This window comes from Coregonus lavaretus (genome assembly GCF_964263955.1).
Source record: "Coregonus lavaretus genome assembly, chromosome: 8".
Classification (NCBI taxonomy): domain Eukaryota; kingdom Metazoa; phylum Chordata; class Actinopteri; order Salmoniformes; family Salmonidae; genus Coregonus; species Coregonus lavaretus.
The window spans coordinates 39,740,355-39,762,781 of NC_139995.1; the positions used below are offsets into that span (position 1 = coordinate 39,740,355).

Here is a 22,427-nt window from a genome sequence, read left to right on the forward strand (position 1 = left end):
TACTAATTAGTGACCTTAATTCATTATTTAAGTGGCAGCTGCCACTTCATTAAAGCCGTTAGATGCAGTTTATCATAGTGCACTGTGCTTTATTACGGGCGACAATTTTAGTATTCATCACTGCATTCTCTACCAGAAAGTTGGTTGGCCCTCTTCGATTGCTATGTTTTCATTTATAAAGCCCTTTTAGAGTCCCACTGTACCTAACATCATTACTAAACTTTAGACATACGAGTTACCGCACCCAGTCTCAGGGATGGTTAACTCTGTAAATTCCTTTCGTCTCTACTGAGTCAGGTAAATCAGCTTTTAGTTTTATTGCACCTTATTTGTGGAACAATCTTCAAAATGTTCTTAAATTTGATGTTCTGGTGCCTGTAGGGCAATTCAGAAAGCTGATTGAGGACCTTATTACTGTTGAATCTGTTTATTTTTTTTATGACAGTGTTTTTCTTTCTTTCTGCTTGCATTTTGTATTTATATTTTGTGTGTATTTTCTGTAATTTATGTAATTCTGGGATCATCTGTAAAAAAAGACCTTGGTCTCAGTATGACTCCCTGATAAATTAAAGGTAAAAAAATATGTAAGAACAAGGGAGGAGTGAAAACCCGCAGACCCTCGACCCTCCGTGGAATGAGTTTGACACCTATGCTTTAAAGAATACATAAAATGTATGTGAACATTCTTGCAACAGTAGGGGAATGTTTTGTGCACCCTGATAGAAACATTGTATGAATGTCAGCACAACAGGACAGATTGTGTTTTGGGAACCTATCTCTTGTAATGTCCACACACGGTTCTCACAACCTAATTAAATGTTTTGGGAACTTTTAAGAACACATATGTTCTTTTCTGTTAACATTCTTGTAACATTAGAGGAATGTTTTGTGCACCCTAATACAAAAATTGTATAATCATCAGCACAACTGGACACATTTTGTGTTATTAGAACCTTTGGGGGGAATGTTTTTACACCTTTCCCACAACTTAAGGAAATGTTTTTGGAACATTCACAGAACCAGCTTTGGTTTGCTGGGTGATCGTTTTAAATCCATTCTTCACAAAATGAAAGTACATGAGAGTACATTTCTTCAGAAACTTGTCGCCTGAACATGCAGAGCTGGTGTGGTGGGTCAGTAACCCTGTGATAGCAGTAATCTCCTTAGGCCCACAACATGCTACACAACAATGTTACCGATGTACAATATACAAGTGTGTGTGTGGGTTGTGGGGGGGTCTGCTATCTTATTTCATGACCTCAATAAAAGCACCTCCACCTTCCTCTACACGTCCATCCAGCTCACTTGATATCCTGCTCGCTCTCACTAACTAACTCCGTTGTACTGGAAGCAAACAGTGTGGTCCAAGGAGTTGAGAAATCTTCAGACAGACACTTGCCTGTTTACTGATCTGCTGCATGAGGTACAGGATATGCTTTTACTTTGACATTTTGAAATGTGCAGTTTGTCATCAGTCAAACTGTCATTTGTGAGATAAATAGTTCGGCAGTATTAAAGGCTTTATTTTAAAGATGTAAGCCTATCATCAGATTAACTAAGCATTTTAAGTTGGATGAACTCTAATATAGATGTTTGCTCAACTATGGAATTTTTGGTTATTGACAGATGGCTGTTATATTTTTAATTTGGTTGAAACAAGTATATTAATGTTGTACCTAGAGTCCCACTTGACTCCTTTCCAGTTTCAGTCATGATCCAATGAATGGATGCGTTAGGAGGTTCTTTCATATCTGCTCTGACTAACTACAGACAAGTAGTGGTCCTCTGTAGCTCAGCTGGTAGAGCACGGCGCTTGTAACGCCAGGGTAGTGGGTTCGATCCCCGGGACCACCCATACACAAAAATTTATGCACGCATGACTGTAAGTCGCTTTGGATAAAAGCGTCTGCTAAATGGCATATTATTAAACAGGTAAAACAATCTCACCAATGGATAGAACAAATCCACTTCCCGTTTTGCTAGATCTGTTTTAATGCATCATATTTCAGCCTCTGAAATAAATGTTTTAGTTGTACACTGGTCCCTGACAAGGAAATGGACTAAAATAAAGTAAAAACAACCTGCTGAAAAAAGCACACAGGGTAATATGTTAATGAGACATGTTTTTAAAGCCAACACAGTATTTTACGTTGCACTCTAAGCTAATTAAACTGTGTTAACTCAGCTATGTGTTGCAAAAGCAAACGTAAGTTTACTCAATATTGCTTTTCAAATTCAAGTACATTGAGAAAAATATAATTGGGTTAGTGGAGTATTCCATGTATTCCAGCTCAACATTTTCACAATTTTAAGTCCAGCCAACTTGGATATTTAAGCAACATGGACTTTTTATGTTCAATTATTATATATGTTTTTACAGTGTAGTAATCATGCTTTAGATATTCACCACAATGTTAAGACATTTAAACAAAAGCCTTATTTTCAACATAATATATCACTTACATTTTCAAAAGTAGTGCTTCAAAACAATAACTTTGGTATGGTATGTAACATTTCAGGACACTGTAATAGACTTTCGAAGGCTGAAATGGAGCGTACATATGAGACGGAGGTGAAGCTGAACGTGGAACACCCTGAACCCAAGCCCCAGGACAGGGGCAAGTGGGGCAGCAAAATTGAGTTTTTCTTGGCAGTAGCTGGACACATTGTCGGTCTGGGAAACGTATGGAGGTTCCCATACCTGTGCTATAAAAATGGAGGAGGTGAGCATCACACCACATCTTTATGTGGTTATATAAATTTAAACACACGTAGTAATGAAATTGCTCATATATAAGTGTTTTATTTTGATTTATTCATATAAGGCTAAGCTGTTACATAATGAAACTTATTCTGCTGTAAATTCGAAAAATTGTATTTACTTAAAAGGGGCAATCTGGGTTTGGTACATCCATATTTTTCCATATTCCATATATTTAATTTAAGGATATATAGCCATTGATTCTTGAAGAATATAACTTTTAAGTGCTCATGAGCTTAGTTCAACTGTGCTCATGAGCTTAGCCCCCTGTGTAGCTCAGTTGGTAGAGCATGGCGCTTGCAACGCCAGGGTTGTGGGTTTGTTTCCCACGGGGGGCCAGTATGAAAATGTATACACTCACTAACTGTAAGTCTCTCTGAATACGAGCATCTGCTAAATGACTAAAAATGTAAAACTGTCTGTAACCCATCAACCCTAACTTACAAACTCTCTCCACAGATGCTTTACTAGCATGTGACTTTTGTGGTGCTTTGTAATATAAGACTAAGTATAAGTTTACAATTTCCCTGACTTTGACAGTGGTTCAAAATGCATAGTCAATTTCAGTGTTTCATGCAAATTACTTATTAATCATTGCTCCAAAAGGGGTTTTCTTTGTCCCCTATATTCTGTTCCTGTTCACCTGCGGTGTTCCCCTCTTCTTCCTGGAGACATCGATGGGCCAGTACACTAGTCAGGGTGGAATCACTTGCTGGAGGAAAATCTGCCCACTCTTTGAAGTTAAGTCTTAAGGATTGGGTAATTTTACCTAAACTTTCTCTTTACCATTGGCAGCATAGCTCTAGACTATATAAAGCTGTCAGTTAACAACATTTGTATGAAGTAGCCTGTTTATTGATGCCAACAAGATAGTGCTAATATGGCTATACTGGTAATATGAACCTTTTGTCAAGGTTGAGGACATTTCCATTTCAATTCAGTCAATTCAGGAAGCAATTATCCTCAATTCAGTAAGTATTTCCTCATTGATAAGCCCCATACCAGACCCCAAATTCTTTACGTTTTCTATGTTGTCGTTTTATGATGTTGACCTCTCTCAATAGGCCTGGGCTATGGAAGCCAAGTGGTAGTTTTGTACACTGGAGTGTATTACATCATCATTCTGGCTTGGGCGTTCCTATACCTCTTCTCTTCCTTCAGCTCAGAACTCCCATGGGCCAGTTGTAAAAATAGTTGGAACACAGGTATTTTATTTTATATTATATGTTATGCTTGTCAATAATTTATGGTTGTTGTCAACCACTAACTAATCATAACATTATTGACAGCTTTTTTAAGTTAAATACATTGCACAGACAATGTATTGCTGAAAGTTTATAGCTGGAAGTTAATGCACCTCAAATGTACATAAGCCATACACTACCCAACCCCATCCATATGATTTAATTGTTTTGTAATATCAATTGTTTTCTCTCACTATAAGACAACTGTTTTGAGCATGGCCAGAACAGCACATTCTCTGACCACTCTCATGGGAACACTACATCCTCAGTCATTGAATTTTGGGAGTAAGTGACTTGACAATGTACATGTATTTAAAAAACAAACATTTTTATTATGTATGAATGCATTTTTTTTTAACACAGTTCGGGTGAATATTACTAAATGTGCTTTTACACTCAGGAGAAGAATATTGGGCTTGTCTGGGGGAATTGAAGAAATTGGGAATATTCGCTGGGACCTATCTCTGTGTCTTCTACTGTCCTGGATTATCTGTTACTTCTGTGTCTGGAAAGGAGTGAAGTCTACTGGAAAGGTAAGGTGGGATCTCTGCCATTCAGCCTGATGACCTCATGAATACTGTAGAGTTGTTAGGATGAGCCATAGACTGAGTGAATGTAATGCTGGACTGGTCCCCCCTCCCCTCAGGTGGTCTATTTCACTGCCACCTTCCCCTATGTGATGCTGGTGGTGTTGCTAGTTCGTGGACTCACACTGCCGGGGGCCATAGATGGTATCAAATACTACCTCTACCCAGACCCAGCCCGCCTCGCTGACCCACAGGTAGGAACACACTTCATTGTGTCCAAAACTGAGATCCATCCCACAGATGCAAATATACTTTCTAAAACAGTCACTTTCTACCACAGTTAACAGTTATTTTGACATATTGTTTCAGGTATGGATGGATGCTGGAAGCCAGATATTTTACTCCTATGGAGTTTGTACAGGGGTTTTGACAACTTTAGGCAGCTACAACAAGTACAACAACAACTGCTACAGGTACTTTAAACCCGCTATTAATCTCAGCACACCTTGTAAATAACAGATCTTGATCATGATTCATGACATTGTATTGAGAAGACCTATTTTGTTGTGTGAGTTTAAGGCTGACTAATGTATTTTTAATTTCAGGGACTGTGTGTATCTTTGTCTACTAAACAGTGTGACTAGCTTTGTGGCTGGTTTTGCCATCTTCTCTGTACTGGGCTTCATGGCTTATGAACAGGGCATGGACATCTCAATGGTGGCTGAATCAGGTAGGTAATGCTCCACATGTACCTTCAAACCCTCTGAGGGATATAATGTGAACACAATGCTTTATGTACCACTTACAGGTCCTGGCCTGGCGTTCATCGCCTACCCTCGTGCTGTGGCCATGATGCCAGTACCCCAACTCTGGGCCATCTTCTTCTTCATCATGATCATCCTACTGGGGTTAGACAGTGAGGTAGGTTAGACCGGCCATGAAGGTCTACAAAATGATTTGAGAAAAAACTTGATTTGTCACTACATTTTAAAAGCTACTTTGCCCCTTGGGCCACTTAGCGTTACTTATTCTGGTATCTGAATGTCAGGTGCTATCAGTAGCGGTGCGTGGGTAAAATCCTTGAGGAAGCCAAGCCAAGCCAGTAAAACAGCCATATTACAACCTGTTGTGATAATTGCATTGTTTGCTCTAAAACCAATTAGTTCATACGCCATCATGATATACAGTGACTTCGGAAAGTATTATATAATATATATAATAATATATAATATAATATAATATAATATAATATGCCATTTAGCAGACGCTTTTATCCAAAGCGACTTACAGTCATGCGTGCATACATTTTTGTGTATGGGTGGTCCCGGGGATCGAACCCACTACCTTGGCGTTACAAGCGCCGTGCTCTACCAGCTGAGCTACAGAGGACCACGGTGCATGGTGGTGGCAGTATTCAGACCCCTTGACACAATACCCCATAATGACAAAGAGAAAACGGGTTTGTCGAATTTTGGGCAAATGTATAAAATAAAATAAAATAAAAAATATTATTTACATAAGTATTCAGACCCTTTGCTATGAGACTCGGAATTGAGCTCAGGTGCATCCTGTTTCCATTGATCATCCTTGAGATGTTTCTACAACTTGATTGAAGACCACCTGTGGTAAATTCAATTGATTGGATATGACTTGTAAAGGCACATACCTGTCTATATAACGACCCCACAGTTGACAGTGCATGTCAAAGCCAAAACCAAGCCATGAGGTCGAAGGAATTGTCCGTAGAGCTCAGAGACAGGATTGTGTCGAGGCACAGAACTGGGGAAGGGTACCAAAACATTTCTGCAGCATTGAATGTCCCCAAGAACAAAGTGGCCTCCATCATTCTTAAATGGAAGAAGTTTGTACCACCAAGACTCTTCCTAGAGCTGGCCGCCCGGCCAAACTGAGCAATTGGGGGAGAAGGGCCTTGTTCAGGGAGGTGACCAAGAACCTGATGGTCACTCTGACAGAGCTCTACAGTTCCTCTGTGGAGATGGGAAAACGTTCCAGAAGGACAACCATCTCTGCAGCAGTCCACCAATCAGGCCTTTATGGTAGAGTGGCCAGACGGAAGCCACTCCTCAGTAAAAAGGCACATGACAGCCCGCTTGGAGTTTGCCAAAAGGCACCTAAAGACTCTCAGACCATGAGAAACAAGATTCTCTGGGTCTGATGAAACCAAGATTGAACTCCTTGGCCTAAATGCCGAGCGTCAAGTCTGGAGGAAACCTGGCACCATCCCTACGGTGAAGCATGGTGGTGGCAGCATCATGTTGTGGGGATGTTTTTCAGCGGCAGGGACTGGGAGACTAGACAGGATCGAGGGAAAGATGAACAGAGCAAAGTACAGAGAGATCCTTCATGAAAACCTGCTCCAGAGTGCTCAGGACCTCAGACTGGGACGAAGGTTCACCTTCCAACAGGACAACGACCCTAAGCACACAGACAAGACAACGCAGGAGTGGCTTCGGGACAAGTCTCCGAATGTCCTTGAGTGGCCTAGCCTGCGCCCGGACTTGAACCCGATCGAAAATCTCTGGAGAGACCTGAAAATAGCTGTGTAGCAACGCTCCCCATCCAACCTGACAGAGCTTGAGAGGATCTGCAGAGAAGAATGGGAGAAACTCCCTAAATACAGATGTGCGAGGCTTGTAGCGTCATACCCAAGAAGACTCGATGCTGTATTCGCTGCCAAAGGTGGTTCAACAAAGTACTGAGTGAAGGGTCTGAATACTTATGTAAATGTGATATTTACTTTTTAATAAATTAGCAACAATTCCTAATAACCTGTTTTTGTTTTGTCATTTTGGTTATTGTGTAGATTGATGAAGAAAAAAACTATTTAATCAATATTAGAATAAGGCTGTAACAAAACAAAATGTGGAAAAAGTCAAGGGGTCTGAATACTTTCCGAAGGCACTGTACAATAAGGCTGTGATAACAAAAAGACAACAGTCACACAGTGGCGGAATAAATTCAACTTCACATACGTTTGTTTCATCACAAAACCGGAGAGCAACATCTGTACGGTAAAGTCCACAAAGCAAATATTGCATGTAACAAACAGATACATCACATGCAGCATTGTCAAGCAAGTTAATGTTTTCAACAGTTTATTAAACAAGTACCGTTTTAAGACCACGGAGTTACCACAAGTCAGTACAAAGACAACAGGAGCACTGCCTCTGCTATTCCAGCACCATTTCAACTTAAAAACATTTAAACACCATCAAATCAACAAGGCTATATACGCTACCGGTCAAAAGTTTTAGAACACCTACTCATTCAGGGGTTTTTCTTTATTTTCACTATTTTTTACATTGCAGAATAATAGTGAAGACATCAAAACTATGAAATAACACATATGGAATCATGTAGTAACCAAAGAAGTGTTAAACAAATCAAAATATATTTTATATTTGAGATTCTTCAAATAGCCACCCTTTGCATTGATGACAGCTTTGCAAACTCTTGGCATTCTCTCAACCAGCTTCACTTGGAATGCTTTTCCAACAGTCTTGAAGGAGTTCCCACATATGCTGAGCACTTGTTGGCTGCTTTTAATTCACTCTGCGGTCCGACTCATCCCAAACCATCCAAGATGGCGTAGCAGTGCGGTTGTGTTCTTTGTCGTGTGTCCGTGTAAATAGCCTGTTTTTTGTATTTTTTTTGTATTTTTCGTACATATTTCCCTATCACACTTTTCATCCTTCTACTAAATATACTTTCCTGCAACCCGCCTCACTCAATGTGGAACGGATTCTATTATTTACTCACCTTTATCTAGAATCTCCAGTTGAAACTAGCTAGCCAGCTAACTAGCTACTTGCTATTAGCCACCATTAGTGGTTTTCACCCAGAACATCGGATTTTCTGCCGGAATAACTGAATCACTGGACCCTAACACCGTATCGCAACTAGCTAGCCACAACTGAATGGATGTTGCTGTAGGCTAATCACCACTGCCCCGGAAGCAAGCACCAGTTAGCCTTAAGCCAGGCCCATATCCCGGCTATCTACCTCTTTGTCTACCGGACGGGAGTAGCCAGCTAACTAGCTACTTGCTATTAGCCACAGTTAGCGGGTTTTCACCATTGTCCGTGGTCTGCACTACCTACCAGCCAGCTCTAGCCTGGACTATTATCAGCCAGTCTGCACTGTCTGCACAGCGCATTATCGACCCAGAACATTTCTGATTTTCTGCCGGAATCACTAAATCACTGGACCTTTAACACCTGATCATCGCAACTAGCCAAATGGATGTTGTTGTTGGCTAATCAGCCTTGAGCTAGCCTCGAGTTAGGCACATCTCCCGGCTATCTACCTCTCTGTCAACTGGATGGGACCTCCTAGAGTCGACACGGAGCCCCGCCGATCCATCACGACTGGTCTGCCGACGTAATCGTTTGTGGTTTCAACAGGCTTCCCGTTGCGACGACCACGAAGATCCATCTGCTAGCCCCGGCCCGCTAGCACACGCAAACAACAGCCGTGCTTCCTGCTCGCTGTGCTTTAGCAACAATTCGAACTGCTCTCGGACTCACATATTGCTGTTCACTGGACCTTTTGATCACTCAGCTGCACAGCTGATGCCTGCTGGACTGTTCCTTTACACGGTACCCTGTCCTGTTTATCTGTTTAGCCTCAGCCCAAACTTTCATCGCCATTACCAGTTGTTGTCTTAGCTCTCTCTAATAACACCTGTGATTGCTTTATGCCTCTCTCCCATGTCAATATGCCTTGCCTATTGCTGTTCCAGTTAGTTCTTATTATACAATTTCAATATAGAACCCCAAGGCATTCTCAAACTGCCTCAAATAGCTCCTTTGTTCCACCCACCATACACGCCGAGACCGGCTCAAATCGGTGCCTCCAGTGATGCTCTCTCTTTCATTGTTACCCAACGCTTAGGTTTACCTCCACTGTACTCATATCCTTCCATATCCTTGTCTGTACATAATGCCCTGAATCTATTCTACAACGCCCGGAAATCTGCCCCCTTTATTCTCTGTACCCAACGCACTAGAAGACCAGTTCTTAAAGCCTTTAGCTGTATCCTTATTCTAGTCCTCCTCTGTTCCTCTGGTGATGTAGAGGCTAACCCAGGCTCTGCAGCCCCCAGTATCACTCCTACTCCCCAGGAGTTATCATTTGTTGACTTCTGTAACTGTAAAAGCCTTGGTTTTCTGCACGTTAACATCAGAAGCCTCCTTCCTAAGTTTGAGTTATTCACTGCGTTAGCACACTCCGCCAACCCTGATGTTCTAGCAGTGTCTGAATCCTGGCTTAGGAAGGCCATCAAAAATTCAGAAATGTCCATCCCCAACTACAACATTTTCCATCTAGATAGAACTGCCAAAGGGGGTGGAGTTGCAATCTACTGTAGAGATAGCCTGCAGAGCTCTATCATACTATCCAGGTCTGTTCCCAAACAGTTTGAGCTCCTACTTCTAAAAATCCACCTTTCCAGAAATAAGTCTCTCACTGTTGCCGCTTGCTACAGACCCCCCTCAGCCCCCAGCTGTGCCCTGGACACCATATGTGAATTGATTGCCCCCCATCTATCCTCAGAGTTTGTACTGCTTGCTGGCATAAACTGGGATGTGCTTAACACCCCGACCATCCTACAATCCAAACTAGATGCCCTCAATCTCACACAAATTATCAAGGAACCTACCAGGTACAACCCTAAATCCGTAAACATGGGCACCCTCATAGATATCATCCTGACTAACTTACCCTCTAAATATACCTCCGCTGTCTTCAACCAGGATCTCAGCGATCACTGCCTTATTGCCTGCGTCCGTAACGGGTCTGCGGTCAAATGACCACCCCTCATCACTGTCAAACGCTCCCTAAAACACTTTAGCGAGCAGGCCTTCCTAATTGACCTGGCCCAGGTATCCTGGATGGATATCGATCTCATTCTGTCAGTAAAGGATGCCTGGTTGTTCTTTAATAGTGCTTTCCTCTCAATCTTAAATAAGCATGCCCCATTCAAAAAATTCAGAACTAAGAACAGACATAGCCCCTGGTTCTCCTCAGACTTGACTGCCCTTGACCAGCACAAAAACATCCTGTGGCGTACTGCATTAGCATTGAATAGCCCCCGCGATATGCAACTTTTCAGGGAAGTTAGGAACCAATATACACAAGCAGTTAAGAAAGCGAAGGCTAACTTTTTCAAACAGAAATTTGCATCCTGTAGCTCTAACTCCAAAATGTTTTGGGACACTGTAAAGTCCATGGAGAATAAGAGCACCTCCTCCCAGCTGCCCACTGCACTGAGGATAGGAAACACTATCACCACCGATAAATCTACAATAATCGAGAATTTCAACAAGCATTTTGCTTAGGCTGGCCATGCTTTCCACCTGGCTACCACTACCACGGCCACCAGCTCTGCACCCTCCGCTGCAACTTGCCCATGCAATGATGTCGCTCTTGCTGCTGGTGACTCTCAGATCCACCTCTACGCAGACGACACCATTTTGTATACATCTGGCCCTTCATTGGACACTGTGTTAACAAACCTCCAAATGAGCTTCAATGCCATACAACACTCCTTCCATAGCCTCCAACTGCTCTTAAACACTAGTAAAATTAAATGCATGCTCTTCAATCGAACACTGCTGGCACCCGCCCACCCAACTAGAATCACTACTCTCGACGGGTCTGACCTAGAGTATGTGGACAACTACAAATACCTAGGTGTCTGGTTAGACTGTAAACTCTCCTTCCAGACTCACATTAAGCATCCAATGGGAAATCTAGAATCGGCTTCCTATTTCAAAACAAAGCCTCCTTCACTCATACTGCCAAACATGCCCTCGTAAAACTGACTATCCTACCGATCCTTGACTTCGGCGATGTCATTTACAAAACAGCCTCCAACACTACTCAGCAAATTGGATGTAGTCTATCACAGTGCCCTCCGTTTTGTCACCAAAGCCCCATATACTACCCACACTGTGACCTGTACACTCTTGTTGGCTGGTCCTCACTACATATTTGTCGCCAAACCCACTGGCTCCAGGCCATCTATAAATCACTGCTAGGCAAATCTCCGCCTTATCTTAGCTTATTGGTCACCATAGCAACACCCATCCGTAGTATGCGCTCCAGCAGGTATATCTCACTGGTCATCCCCAAAGCCAACACCTCCTTTGGCCGCCATTCCTTCCAGTTCTCTGCTGCCAATGACTGGAACGAACTGCAAAAATCTCTGAAGCTGGAGACTCTTATCTCCCTCACTCTTTAAGCATCAGTTGTCAGAGCACCTTACCGATCACTACACCTGTACACAGCCCTTCTGAAATTAGCCCACTCAACTACCTCATCCCCATATTGTTATTTATTTTGCTCATTTGCACCCCAGTATCTCTATTTGCACATCATCTCTTGCACATCTATCATTCCAGTGTTAATACTAATTGTAATTATTTTGCACTATGGTCTATTTATTGCCTTACCTCCATAACTTGCTACATTTGCACACACTGTATATATATTTTCTGTTGGATTTTTGACTTTATGTTTTGTTTACCCCATATGTAACTCTGTGTTGTTGTTTTTATCGCACTGCTTTGCTTTATCTTGGCCAGGTCGCAGTTGTAAATGAGAACTTGTTCTCAACTGGCTTACCTGGTTAAATAAAGGTGAAATAAAAAAAATAAAAAAATACAATTTGTTGAGGTCGGGGGATTGTGGAGGCCAGGTCATCTGATGCAGCACTCCATCACTCTCCTTCTTGGTAAAATAGCCCTTACATTTTACATTTTAGTCATTTAGCAGACACTCTTATCCAGAGCGACTTAAAGTTAGTGAGTGCATACATTTTCATACTGGCCCCCCGTGGGAAACGAACCCACAACCCTGGCGGTGCAAGCGCCATGCTCTACCAACTGAGCTACAGGGGACTCGGACTAGGCCACTCAAGGACTTTCGGAGAACGTGTGTTGGGTCATTTTCCTGTTGAAAACAAATTATATCCCATCTGGTTTGGGCTTAGTGGGACTGCCGCATCGCTGCAGAATGCTGTGGTAGCCATGCTGGTTAAGTGTGCCTTGAATTCTAAATATATCACAGACAGTGTCACCAGCAAAGCACCCCCACACCATAACACCTCATGCTCCATGTTTTACGGTGGGAAATACACATGCAGAGATCATCCGTTCACCCACACTGCGTCTCACAAAAACACGGCAGTTGGAACCAAAAATCTCCAATTTGGAAATTTCCACCGGTCTAATGTCCATTGCTCGTGTTTCTTGGCCCAAGCAAGTCTCTTCTTCTTATTGGTGTCCTTTAGTAGTGGTTTCTTTGCAGCAATTCGACCATGAAGGCCTGATTCACACAGTCTCCTCTGAACAGTTGATGTTGAGATGTGTCTGTTGAACCATGTGAAGCATTTATTTGGGCTGCAAATTCTGAGGCTGGTAACTGTAATGAACTTATCGTCTGCAGCAGAGGTAACTCTGGGTCTTCCATTCCTGTGGTAGTCCTCATGAGAGCCGGTTTCATCATAGCGCTTTATGGTTCTTGTGACTGCACATGAAGAAACGTTCAAAGTTCTTGAAATGTTCCGTATTGACTGACCTTCATGTCTTAAAGTAACGATGGACTGTCGTTTCCCTTTGCTTATTTGAGCTGTTCTTGCCATAATATGGACTTGGTCTTTTACCAAATAAGGCTATCTTCTGTATACACCTTGTCACAACACAACTCAAACTTATTAAGAAGGAAATAAATTCTACAAATTAACTTTTAAGAAGGCACACCTGTTAATTGAAATGCATTCCAGGTGACTACCTGGTTGAGAGATTGCCAAGAGTGTGCAAAGCTGTCATCAAGGCAAAGGGTGGCTATTTGAAGGATCTCAAATATAAAATATATTTTGATTTGTTTAAAACTTTTTTGTTTACTACATTATTTAATTTGTGTTATTTCATAGTTTTGATATCTTCACTATTATTCTACAATGTAGAAAATAGTAAAAATAAAGAAAAACCCTCGAATGAGTTGGTGTTCTAAAACTTTTGACCGGTAGCGTATGCTTAGTGTAGGACACTGAAAACATTCTTAAAGATACCAAAAACGATTTAGTCCAATTAATGTTGCTATATATCATGTGGTTGTCCATGGTACTGATTTCTGTCTCTGTGTGTGTGCGCGCACAAGTAAGTAAACTTTCTTTTTTTACTCACCCTTCTTGTAGACTAATTGAATACCAATGCCTTCCTCCTCTCTTTCATGTTGGCAAAAGGGTCTGTGGCTCTGTCATACAATACACTTTTAGTTTTTGTTTTCATAGGCTACCAAGCTAAAATGCTTGCTAGCCTCACTTCCTGGCATTGGCAACAATGAACCAGCTAAGTTAGCTAGCTAGCTAGTTAACGTGAGCCTTGTAGGCTACATCTAGGCTACATATTGAACTTTAAATCATCTCAGGCCAGTGGCACAACATATTAATTTATGGTTAGATCAGAATATGCATAATAATCATTGGCCTGTACAGAGAATTAAGTCAAAACCACAAATCCAAATCCCCATCTCCATCCATGGCTTAGGAAAGGGATGATTTATCAAGGCTAGCTACTGCAGGACAACAACACAAGCAGACCAGAAACAGACATGTGTTTCTGAAAATTACGTTTTGCTTAGGAAGTGATTTGATTGGTCTGAAGCCAAATCCAATCTGGCCTCCCTTGGGGGGCGTTTTGCTGCACCAGGACAACCCACAGTTGAGCTCAGCTCAACGCTGATTGGCTAATTCTTTTATAATTGTTTTATCAAGGGAGGCCAAATGCTTGCTGGCATCAATCAATCAAATGCTACGGTGGCAACATGTAATATTATTTTGGTCCAGACAGCATCAGAACACATGGGCTACACATACTGAGACATAGGGGCGCTGTTTGCTCGAATTATTTCTCCAGTGAGATTCAGCCACTTGCGAATTGACGGAAAATTATCAAAACACAGAGACGAAATATACATTTTTATTTGTCAAATATTTGGGGAAGTCCGGCTTCCCTTGGCATCCATGAATACATTCCACTGGGTGCTATAGGATTGTACAGCTGACCTGTCTCATGACCTCTGTATTTTTCATAATTTGACTGATGGTTCTGCACGTTTTTTAAATGTATAAATTGTAAAAAAAAATAAAGAAAATCAACTATGGGTGAAATTGGAAAGATCTGCTGCTCCAGTTCAGTTTCAAGAACTGTATCAAATCATTGAGTTCCAATTCAGCTTGAATAAACATTTAGCAGGCCTATAGCTGTCGGTTGTTCATGAAGGGTTGCCCTATTGCCCGGGGGAAGTGAACTGAGCCGTCAGGCAAATGGAGCCTGGTTTGAATACTAAAAACAATCAATCTGTGAAGAATTCCAGTAGCCTAAAACTGATATGTTTAATTCCTCCCCATTGTTTAGGTGAAAGACAGACAATTTATGGCAGTTGAGCAAGTTGAGCATGCTCTGTGGTTGCCACATTGGGCATGGGATACATTTTATACTAAATACAACCAAACTGCAAATCATTCCAGTAGCCTAAAATTGATCTTTCTGGTTCCTCTCAATTGTTTTAGTGAAGGGATTGGTTCCTGATCCATGACCGGATCTTTTATTTCTGAGGCTACATATCTGTGAGTCGACAAATTCTCGCAGGAATTTGTGACTTAAGAAAATAAATATAACCTAGACTGAGTTAACTGCATAGTTAATTGCCCAAAATAAGAATTTAGCAATGTAACTAAGCAAAACCAAACAAACAAAATGACAATAGCCACTACAACTGTGAAAAATGTTATTTACGTACATGGTTTTGCAGTTTGCACTATCCACAACTACAAACAGCGCTCATTGTCATTAGCTAGCTATGTCGTTAGCGATGCTAGCTAGCTACGTTGTTATTGATGCTAGCTAGCGAATTAGCTTAGGCTCCATATAGAACAAGCTAACATTAGCTAGCTAAGTAGCCCCTAACAAAGTCTTTAGTCCAATGCCTAACTGATGCTAACTTGTTGGCTAGCGAGATTCAATGGCCTGCTAACTAGCTAGCTAACTATCATTAGCTTGCTAATTCACTAGCTGGCGTCGCTATAATGAGCTAGCTAATGACAACATGACCAGTTGCTTGTCGTGGTGTAGTGCAAACTGCAAAACCACGCAAGTAAATTACGTTAATGACAATTTGTACTGGCTATTCTTGTTTTGTTTGTTTGGTTTTGCTTAGTAACGTTGCAAATTTCTTATTTTTGGCATTTAACTATGCAGTTAACCAGGTCCAGGTTCAAATTAACATAAGTCCCTAAGGTCCTGTGAGAAATAGAGCAGGAGCCACTCCCTTTAGAGAAAGTTAGGTAATTTTTGCGTGGAAATCAGCTAACATTAATAACCAAAAAATACCCAACTTGCCTGTTGCGCAAGTGCCTTTCAGACCTTAAATCAATCCCTGCATGTCTGTTCTGCTTTGTGGTATTGAGCTGCAGTGTTTTTGATCAGATTAATGTGGACGTTCTGGTGTTTGCTACTGATTCATGCTCAGATCTAGCAAGATGTTGCTTGTTTGATCTGTGCTCTGTTTCAGACTGTTTTGATGAACAAGTTACAACACTAGAAGCTGTGTAGGCTTTTTTGAGTTGTATAAGCTATTCTCAGGTAGTTATGGTTTGCGTTATTATATTAGGCAATTCATAAGGTGATACCTGTTATGATTCTGATGATCTCTGTCAAATGAATGTACCAAATGCATGTTTATCACTGCTCATTGGTGTCTAGGCCGAGTTACTGTAAAGCACATTGTGACAACTCTTGATGTAGAAGGGGCTTCATAAATACATTTGATTGATTGTTTGTTTAATTGATAGGCCTACATCCTCACTAGAACAACCTTTTTGCCCCTCAGTTTGTATATCACGAGGCCTTGGTCACAGCGATCTCAGACATGTACCCCTCTTTCTTCCACGTGGGCCATCTGCGGAAAAAACTTCTCCTGCTTGGCATCAGTGTGTGCAGCTTCCTGGTTGGCCTGCTAATGGTCACAGAGGTGAGAGTCGACAATACTGGTCGAACGGGTTTACCACAACAGATTAGTAATATGATCAGGTAGCTTTTATAGGAAGAAGAATGGGCATTTGAACCTCTCTGTTCCCACAGATATCAGATGATTTGCAGTGAAAGTCACGTGTGTTGCCTGCTACTCACAGTACTTTAAATCCAATTTTCTTATTTAGAAAGATTGTTTAGTAATTATTCTGCCTACCACCCCCTCACCCCCCTCTCTGTAGGGTGGCCTGTATGTGTTTCAGCTGTTTGATTACTATGCCTGCAGTGGGATGACTCTCCTGGTCTTTGCTATTCTCCAGGCCGTCTGTGTTGGGTGGTGTTATGGTGAGAAGCATCAGGGTTAACCACAAATGCACAAACATTTCCATACAAAACATTTAAAGTCAACAGTAACTAGTTTAATGCCATTTGAGGGAACATACTGAATGTATGAGTCGAAACAGTACATTTCATCATTGTACCAATAGTGTTATGTTGATAACACTGGGTTGCGTTAAGTTACTCTAAATCAGATATATTTTACAACTGCCTAAAACTTCAATCACGAATCATCTGTGAATCATTACTAAAGTGAATATATTTTATGCCCTCAAGGTGCGGAGCGACTGTATGTTAATATTGAGGACATGATTGGCTATCGTCCTTGGCCATTCATGAAGTACTGTTGGATGTACATCACACCGGTCATATGCACAGTAAGTATCTTGCTAGCTGAAACAAGTGTCTCTAGGTCATTAGTTAACACACACTACCGGTCAAAGGTTTTAGAACACCTATTCATTCAAGAGTTTCTTTATTTTTACTATTTTCTACATTGTAGAATAATAGTGAAGACATCAAAACTATGAGATAACACAAATGGAATCATGTAGTAACCAAAAAATATATTTTATATTTGAGATTCTTCAAATAGCCACCCTTTACCTTGATGACAGCTTTGCACACTATTAGCATTCTCTCAACCAGCTTCATCTGGAATGCTTTTCCAACAGTCTTGAAGGAGTTCCCACATATGCTGAGCACTTGTTGGCTGATTTTCCTTCACTCTGCGGTCCGACTCATCCCAAACCATCTCAATTTGGTTGAGATCGGTGGCTGATGCAGCACTCAATCACTCTCCTTCTTGGTAAAATAGCCCTTACACAGCCTGGAGGTGTGGTCATTGTCCTGTTGAAAAACAAATGATAGTCCCACTAAGCCCAAACCAGATGGGATGGCGTATCGCTGCAGAATGCTGTGGTAGCCATGCTGGTTAAGTGTGCCTTGAATTCTAAATAAATCACAGACAGTGTCACCATCAAAGCACCCCCACACCACATCACCTCTTCCTCCATGCTTTACGGTGGGAAATATACATGTGGAGATCATCCGTTCACCCACACCGCGTCTCACAAAGACACAGCGGTTGGAACCAAAAATCTCCAATTTGGACTCCAGACCAAAGGACACATTTTCACCAGTCTAATTTCCATTGCTCGTGTTTCTTGGCCCAAGCAAGTCTCTTCTACTTATTGGTTTCCTTTAGTAGTGGTTTCTTTGCAGCATTTTGACCATGAAGGCCTGATTCACACAGTCTCCTCTGAACAGTTGATGTTGAGATGTGTCTGTTACTTTAACCATGTGAAGCATTTATTTGGGCTGCAAATTCTGAGGCTGGTAACTGTAATGAACTTATCGTCTGCAGCAGAGGTAACTCTGGGTCTTCCATTCCTGTGGCAGTCCTCATGAGAGCCAGTTTCATCATAGCGTTTTATAGTTTTTGCGACTGCACTTGAAGAAACATTCAAAGTTCTTGACATTTTCCGTATTGACTGACCTTCATGTCTTAAAGTAATGATGGACTGTCATTTCTCTCTGCACGATGATTGATGATAGTTTCTCCTGAGTGGCGCAGTGGTCTAAGGCACTGCATCGCAGTGCCACTAGAGATCCTGGTTCGAATCCAGGCTCTGTCACAGCCGGCCGCGACCGGGAGACTCATGGGCGGCGCACAATTGGCCCAGCGTTGTCCAGGGTAGGGGAGGGAATGGCCGGCAGGGATGTAGCTCAGTTGATAGAGCATGGCGTTTGCAACGCCAGGGTTGTGGGTTCGATTCCCACGGGGGGCCAGTATAAAAATAAATAAAAAAACATTACAAAAAAATAAATATATATTCACTAACTGTAAGTCGCTCTGGATAAGAGCGTCTGCTAAATGACTAAAATGTAAATATTTGAGCTGTTCTTGCCATAATATGGACTTAGTCTTTTACCAAATAGGGCTATCTTCTGTATATCCCCCACCTTGTAACGCCACAACTGATTGGCTCAAACGCATTAAGGAAAGAAAATCCACAAATTAACTTTTAATAAGTCACACCTATTAATTGAAATGCATTCCAGGTGACTACCTCATGAAGTTGGTTGAGAGAATGCCAAGAGTGTGCAAAGCTGTCAAGGCAAAGGGTGGCTGTTTGAAGAATCTCAAATATATTTTGATTTGTTTAACACTTTTTTGGTTACTACATGATTCCATCTGTGTTATTTCATAGTTTTGATGGCTTCACTATTATTCTACAATGTAGAAAATAGTAAAAATAAAGAAAAACTCTTGAATGAGTAGGTGTTCTAAAACTTTTGACTGGTAGTGTATCTGTTATTACAGTATATACAGTGGAAGAGGTAATACACTTTACTATTGTACTGCTCTTTTACCTTAAATAATCATTTTTTAAAATTCTTCTCACAAAAAAGGACCAATATTCCAATACAAGAGTTCCAGCACTTGAATGTCTAAACATCTTCTAAGAGTGAAAGTGTACTTTTATACAAAGCCTTCTTGCATACATTCTACCCACTGAGCAACAACTGGTTGAATCAACATTGTTTCCAAGTCATTTCAACTCAAAACATTTAGTTGAATCAACGTGGAAAACTGATTGGATTTGCAAAAAGTCATCAACATTAGGGCATTGTTTCAATTATCAAATCAAATTTTATTTGCCACATGTGCCGAATACAACAGGTGTAGAAATTACAGTGAAATGCTTACTTACAAGCCCTTAACCAACAATGCATTTTTAAAATATTTTTTTAAACAAAAGTCTTAAGTAATTCTTTTTTAAAGCAAATGACTAAAGCGCAGCAGCAAAATAAAATAACAGTAGGGAGGCTATATACAGAGGGGTACCGGTGCAGAGTCAATGTGCGGGGGCACCGGCTAGTCGAGGTAATATGTACATGTGGGTAGAGTTAAAGTGACTATGCATAAATAATAAACAGAGTAGCAGCAGCGTAAAAGAGGGGGGTGGGGTTGGGGGGGGGCAGTGCAAATAGTCCGGGTAGCAATGATTAGCTAGCTGTTCAGGAGTCTTATGGCTTGGGGGTAGAAGCTGTTGAGAAGCTTTTTGGACGTAGACTTGACGCTCTGGTACCGTTTGCCGTGCGGTAGCAGAGAGAACAGTCTATGACTAGGGTGGCTGGAGTCTTTGACAATTTTAAGGGTCTTCCTCTGACATCGCCTGGTATAGAGGTCCTGGATGGCAGGAAGCTTGGTCCCAGTGATGTACTGGGCTGTACGCACTACCCTCTGTAGTGCCTTGCAGTCGGAGGCCGAGCAGTTGCCATACCAGGCGATGATGGAACCAGTCAGGATGCTCTCGATGGTGCAGCTGTAGAACTTTTTGAGGATCTGAGGACCCATGCCGAATCTTTTCAGTCTCCTGAGGGGGAATAGGCTTTGTCGTGCCCTTTTCACGACTGTCTTGGTGTGTTTGGACCATGATAGTTCGTTGGTGATGTGCACACCAAGGAACTTGAAGCTCTCAACCTGTTCCACTACAGCCCCGTCGATGAGAATGGGGGTGTGCTCAGTCCTCTTCTTGTTCCTGTAGTCCACAATCATCTCCTTTGTCTTGATCCCGTTGAGGGAGAGGTTGTTATCCTGGCACCACACGGCCAGGTCTCGGACCTCCTCCCTATAAGCTGTCTCATCGTTGTCGGTGATCAGACCTACCACTGTTGTGTCATCAGCAAACTTAATGATGGTGTTGGAGTCGTGCCTGTCCATGCAGTCATGGGTGAACAGGGAGTACAGGAGGGGACTGAGCACGCACCCCTGAGGGGCCCCCATGTTGAGGATCAGCGTGGCAGATGTGTTGTTACCTACCCTTACCACCTGGGGGCGGCCCGTCAGGATGTCCAGGATCCAGTTGCAGAGGGAGGTGTTTAGTCCCAGGATCCTTAGCTTAGTGATGAGCTTTGAGGGCACTATGGTGTTGAACGCTGGGTTGTAGTCAATGAACAGCATTCTCACGTAGGTGTTCCTCTTGTCCAGGTGGGAAAGGGCAGTGTGGAGCGCAATAGAGAATGCATCATCTGTGGATCTGTTGGGGCGGTATGCAAATTGGAGTGGGTCTAGGGTTTCTAGGATAATGGTGTTGATGTGAGCCATGACCAGCCTTTCAAAGCACTTCATGGCTACAGATGTGAGTGCTACGGGTCGGTAGTCATTTAGGCAGGTTATCTTAGTGTCCTTGGGCACAGGGACTATGGTGGTCTGCTTGAAACATGTAGGTATTACAGACTCAGTCAGGGACATGTTGAAAGTGTCAGTGAAGACATTTGCCAGTTGGTCAGCACATGCTCGGAGTACACGTCCTGGTAATCCGTCTGGCCCTGCGTCCTTGTGAATGTTGACCTGCTTAAAAGTTTTACTCACATCGGCTACGGAGAGCGTGATCACATAGCCATCCGGAACAGCTTGTGTTATTGTTTAACAAGGTTGAATAAGTATTAGAAAGTTACATGGTTAGTTCCCATTGCTGTCAGCTAAGCTATCTATTAAACTAGCCTATCCTTCTCAGTCCGGATGTTAACATTACTTGTGTTATTGAAAATGTGTAATTATAGCCCTATAACTAAACTATGAAGTACGTAATCAGTCAGGTCTTACATTTCCCCCCTTCTTTAACTAAGACCCTAAGTCATAAAAAAGTCATTGAGTCTAGCAGTTAGCCTTAGTTTACGAGCTGGTCATGGCTCTGTTTGATGTTCTTCTTGTGCTCTTGCTTCTGGCACATCTCCATGAGCAACTTCTTGTCTTTGACCTTGAATGTTCTGCTGTTGACCTTGAATATGGTCAGGTTGTGGAATGAACACCTCAACATCAATTTCTTCTTCGGCGGGCTGGCTAGTACGAAACAGTCTTTTTGTGATCCAGAAGGTTCCATCTTAAAGCTGGAATGTCTATCTGCCAGGTCGATCGATGATTCGATAAGGTCCAGACAAACTGGTTTTCAGCTTGTGTCCTCTCAGTGGTCTCTTTACCAAGACAGTCTCCAACTTGCAGTGAGGAATCCTCTTTTACATTGTTTCTTTAGTCGTAATACTTATTTTGAGCATCCTGACATTTCTGTACTTCTACCCGTAACTTTGCGTCGTCAGGTGACTTATCAGCTGCAAAAAGTGGATGGACTGTATCCAGCGGGACTCTGAAGGTTCTTCCAATCATGAGCTCGGCGGGTGATTTTCCTGTCACCTTGTGAGGCATTGATCTGTAGCTCAACAGTAGTGTTTTCAATGCATCAGAGAACTGTTTTCTATCTTGCATCAGGGCACGAAGACCATACTTCAGGACTTTGTCAAACCTTTCCACACCTGCGTTGGCTAGTGGATGCTACAATGGGGTCTTCTGGTGCACGATTCCTTTCTTCTCCAAGTAAAGTCAGCTTGTGAATTGCAGGCCATAATCAGTCACTAGAACTTGAGGCTGGCCCCATTATGTGAACAGATCTTAAAGTCCATTGATCATTGTTGCTGTGGTCACATTGCTTGTGGC

At 42.0% G+C, this 22,427-nt stretch overlaps 1 protein-coding gene across 1 annotated transcript in view; it reads left to right on the plus strand.

The window, feature by feature from the left end:
• Nucleotides 1-2,548: 2,548 nt before the first annotated feature.
• slc6a22.2 (solute carrier family 6 member 22, tandem duplicate 2) overlaps nucleotides 2,549-22,427 on the plus strand; it is a gene marked incomplete at both ends in the record, with an annotated part of 34,652 nt that continues 14,773 nt past the window's right edge. Inside the window, 12 exons of the mRNA XM_084166899.1 lie at nucleotides 2,549-2,723; nucleotides 3,368-3,502; nucleotides 3,826-3,966; nucleotides 4,206-4,290; nucleotides 4,406-4,538; nucleotides 4,652-4,786; nucleotides 4,902-5,005; nucleotides 5,138-5,262; nucleotides 5,341-5,453; nucleotides 16,449-16,589; nucleotides 16,831-16,933; nucleotides 17,204-17,304. Of these exons, the coding sequence (XP_084023025.1) occupies nucleotides 2,549-2,723; nucleotides 3,368-3,502; nucleotides 3,826-3,966; nucleotides 4,206-4,290; nucleotides 4,406-4,538; nucleotides 4,652-4,786; nucleotides 4,902-5,005; nucleotides 5,138-5,262; nucleotides 5,341-5,453; nucleotides 16,449-16,589; nucleotides 16,831-16,933; nucleotides 17,204-17,304 (1,491 nt within the window). The remainder of the gene's footprint in view (nucleotides 2,724-3,367; nucleotides 3,503-3,825; nucleotides 3,967-4,205; nucleotides 4,291-4,405; nucleotides 4,539-4,651; nucleotides 4,787-4,901; nucleotides 5,006-5,137; nucleotides 5,263-5,340; nucleotides 5,454-16,448; nucleotides 16,590-16,830; nucleotides 16,934-17,203; nucleotides 17,305-22,427) is intronic.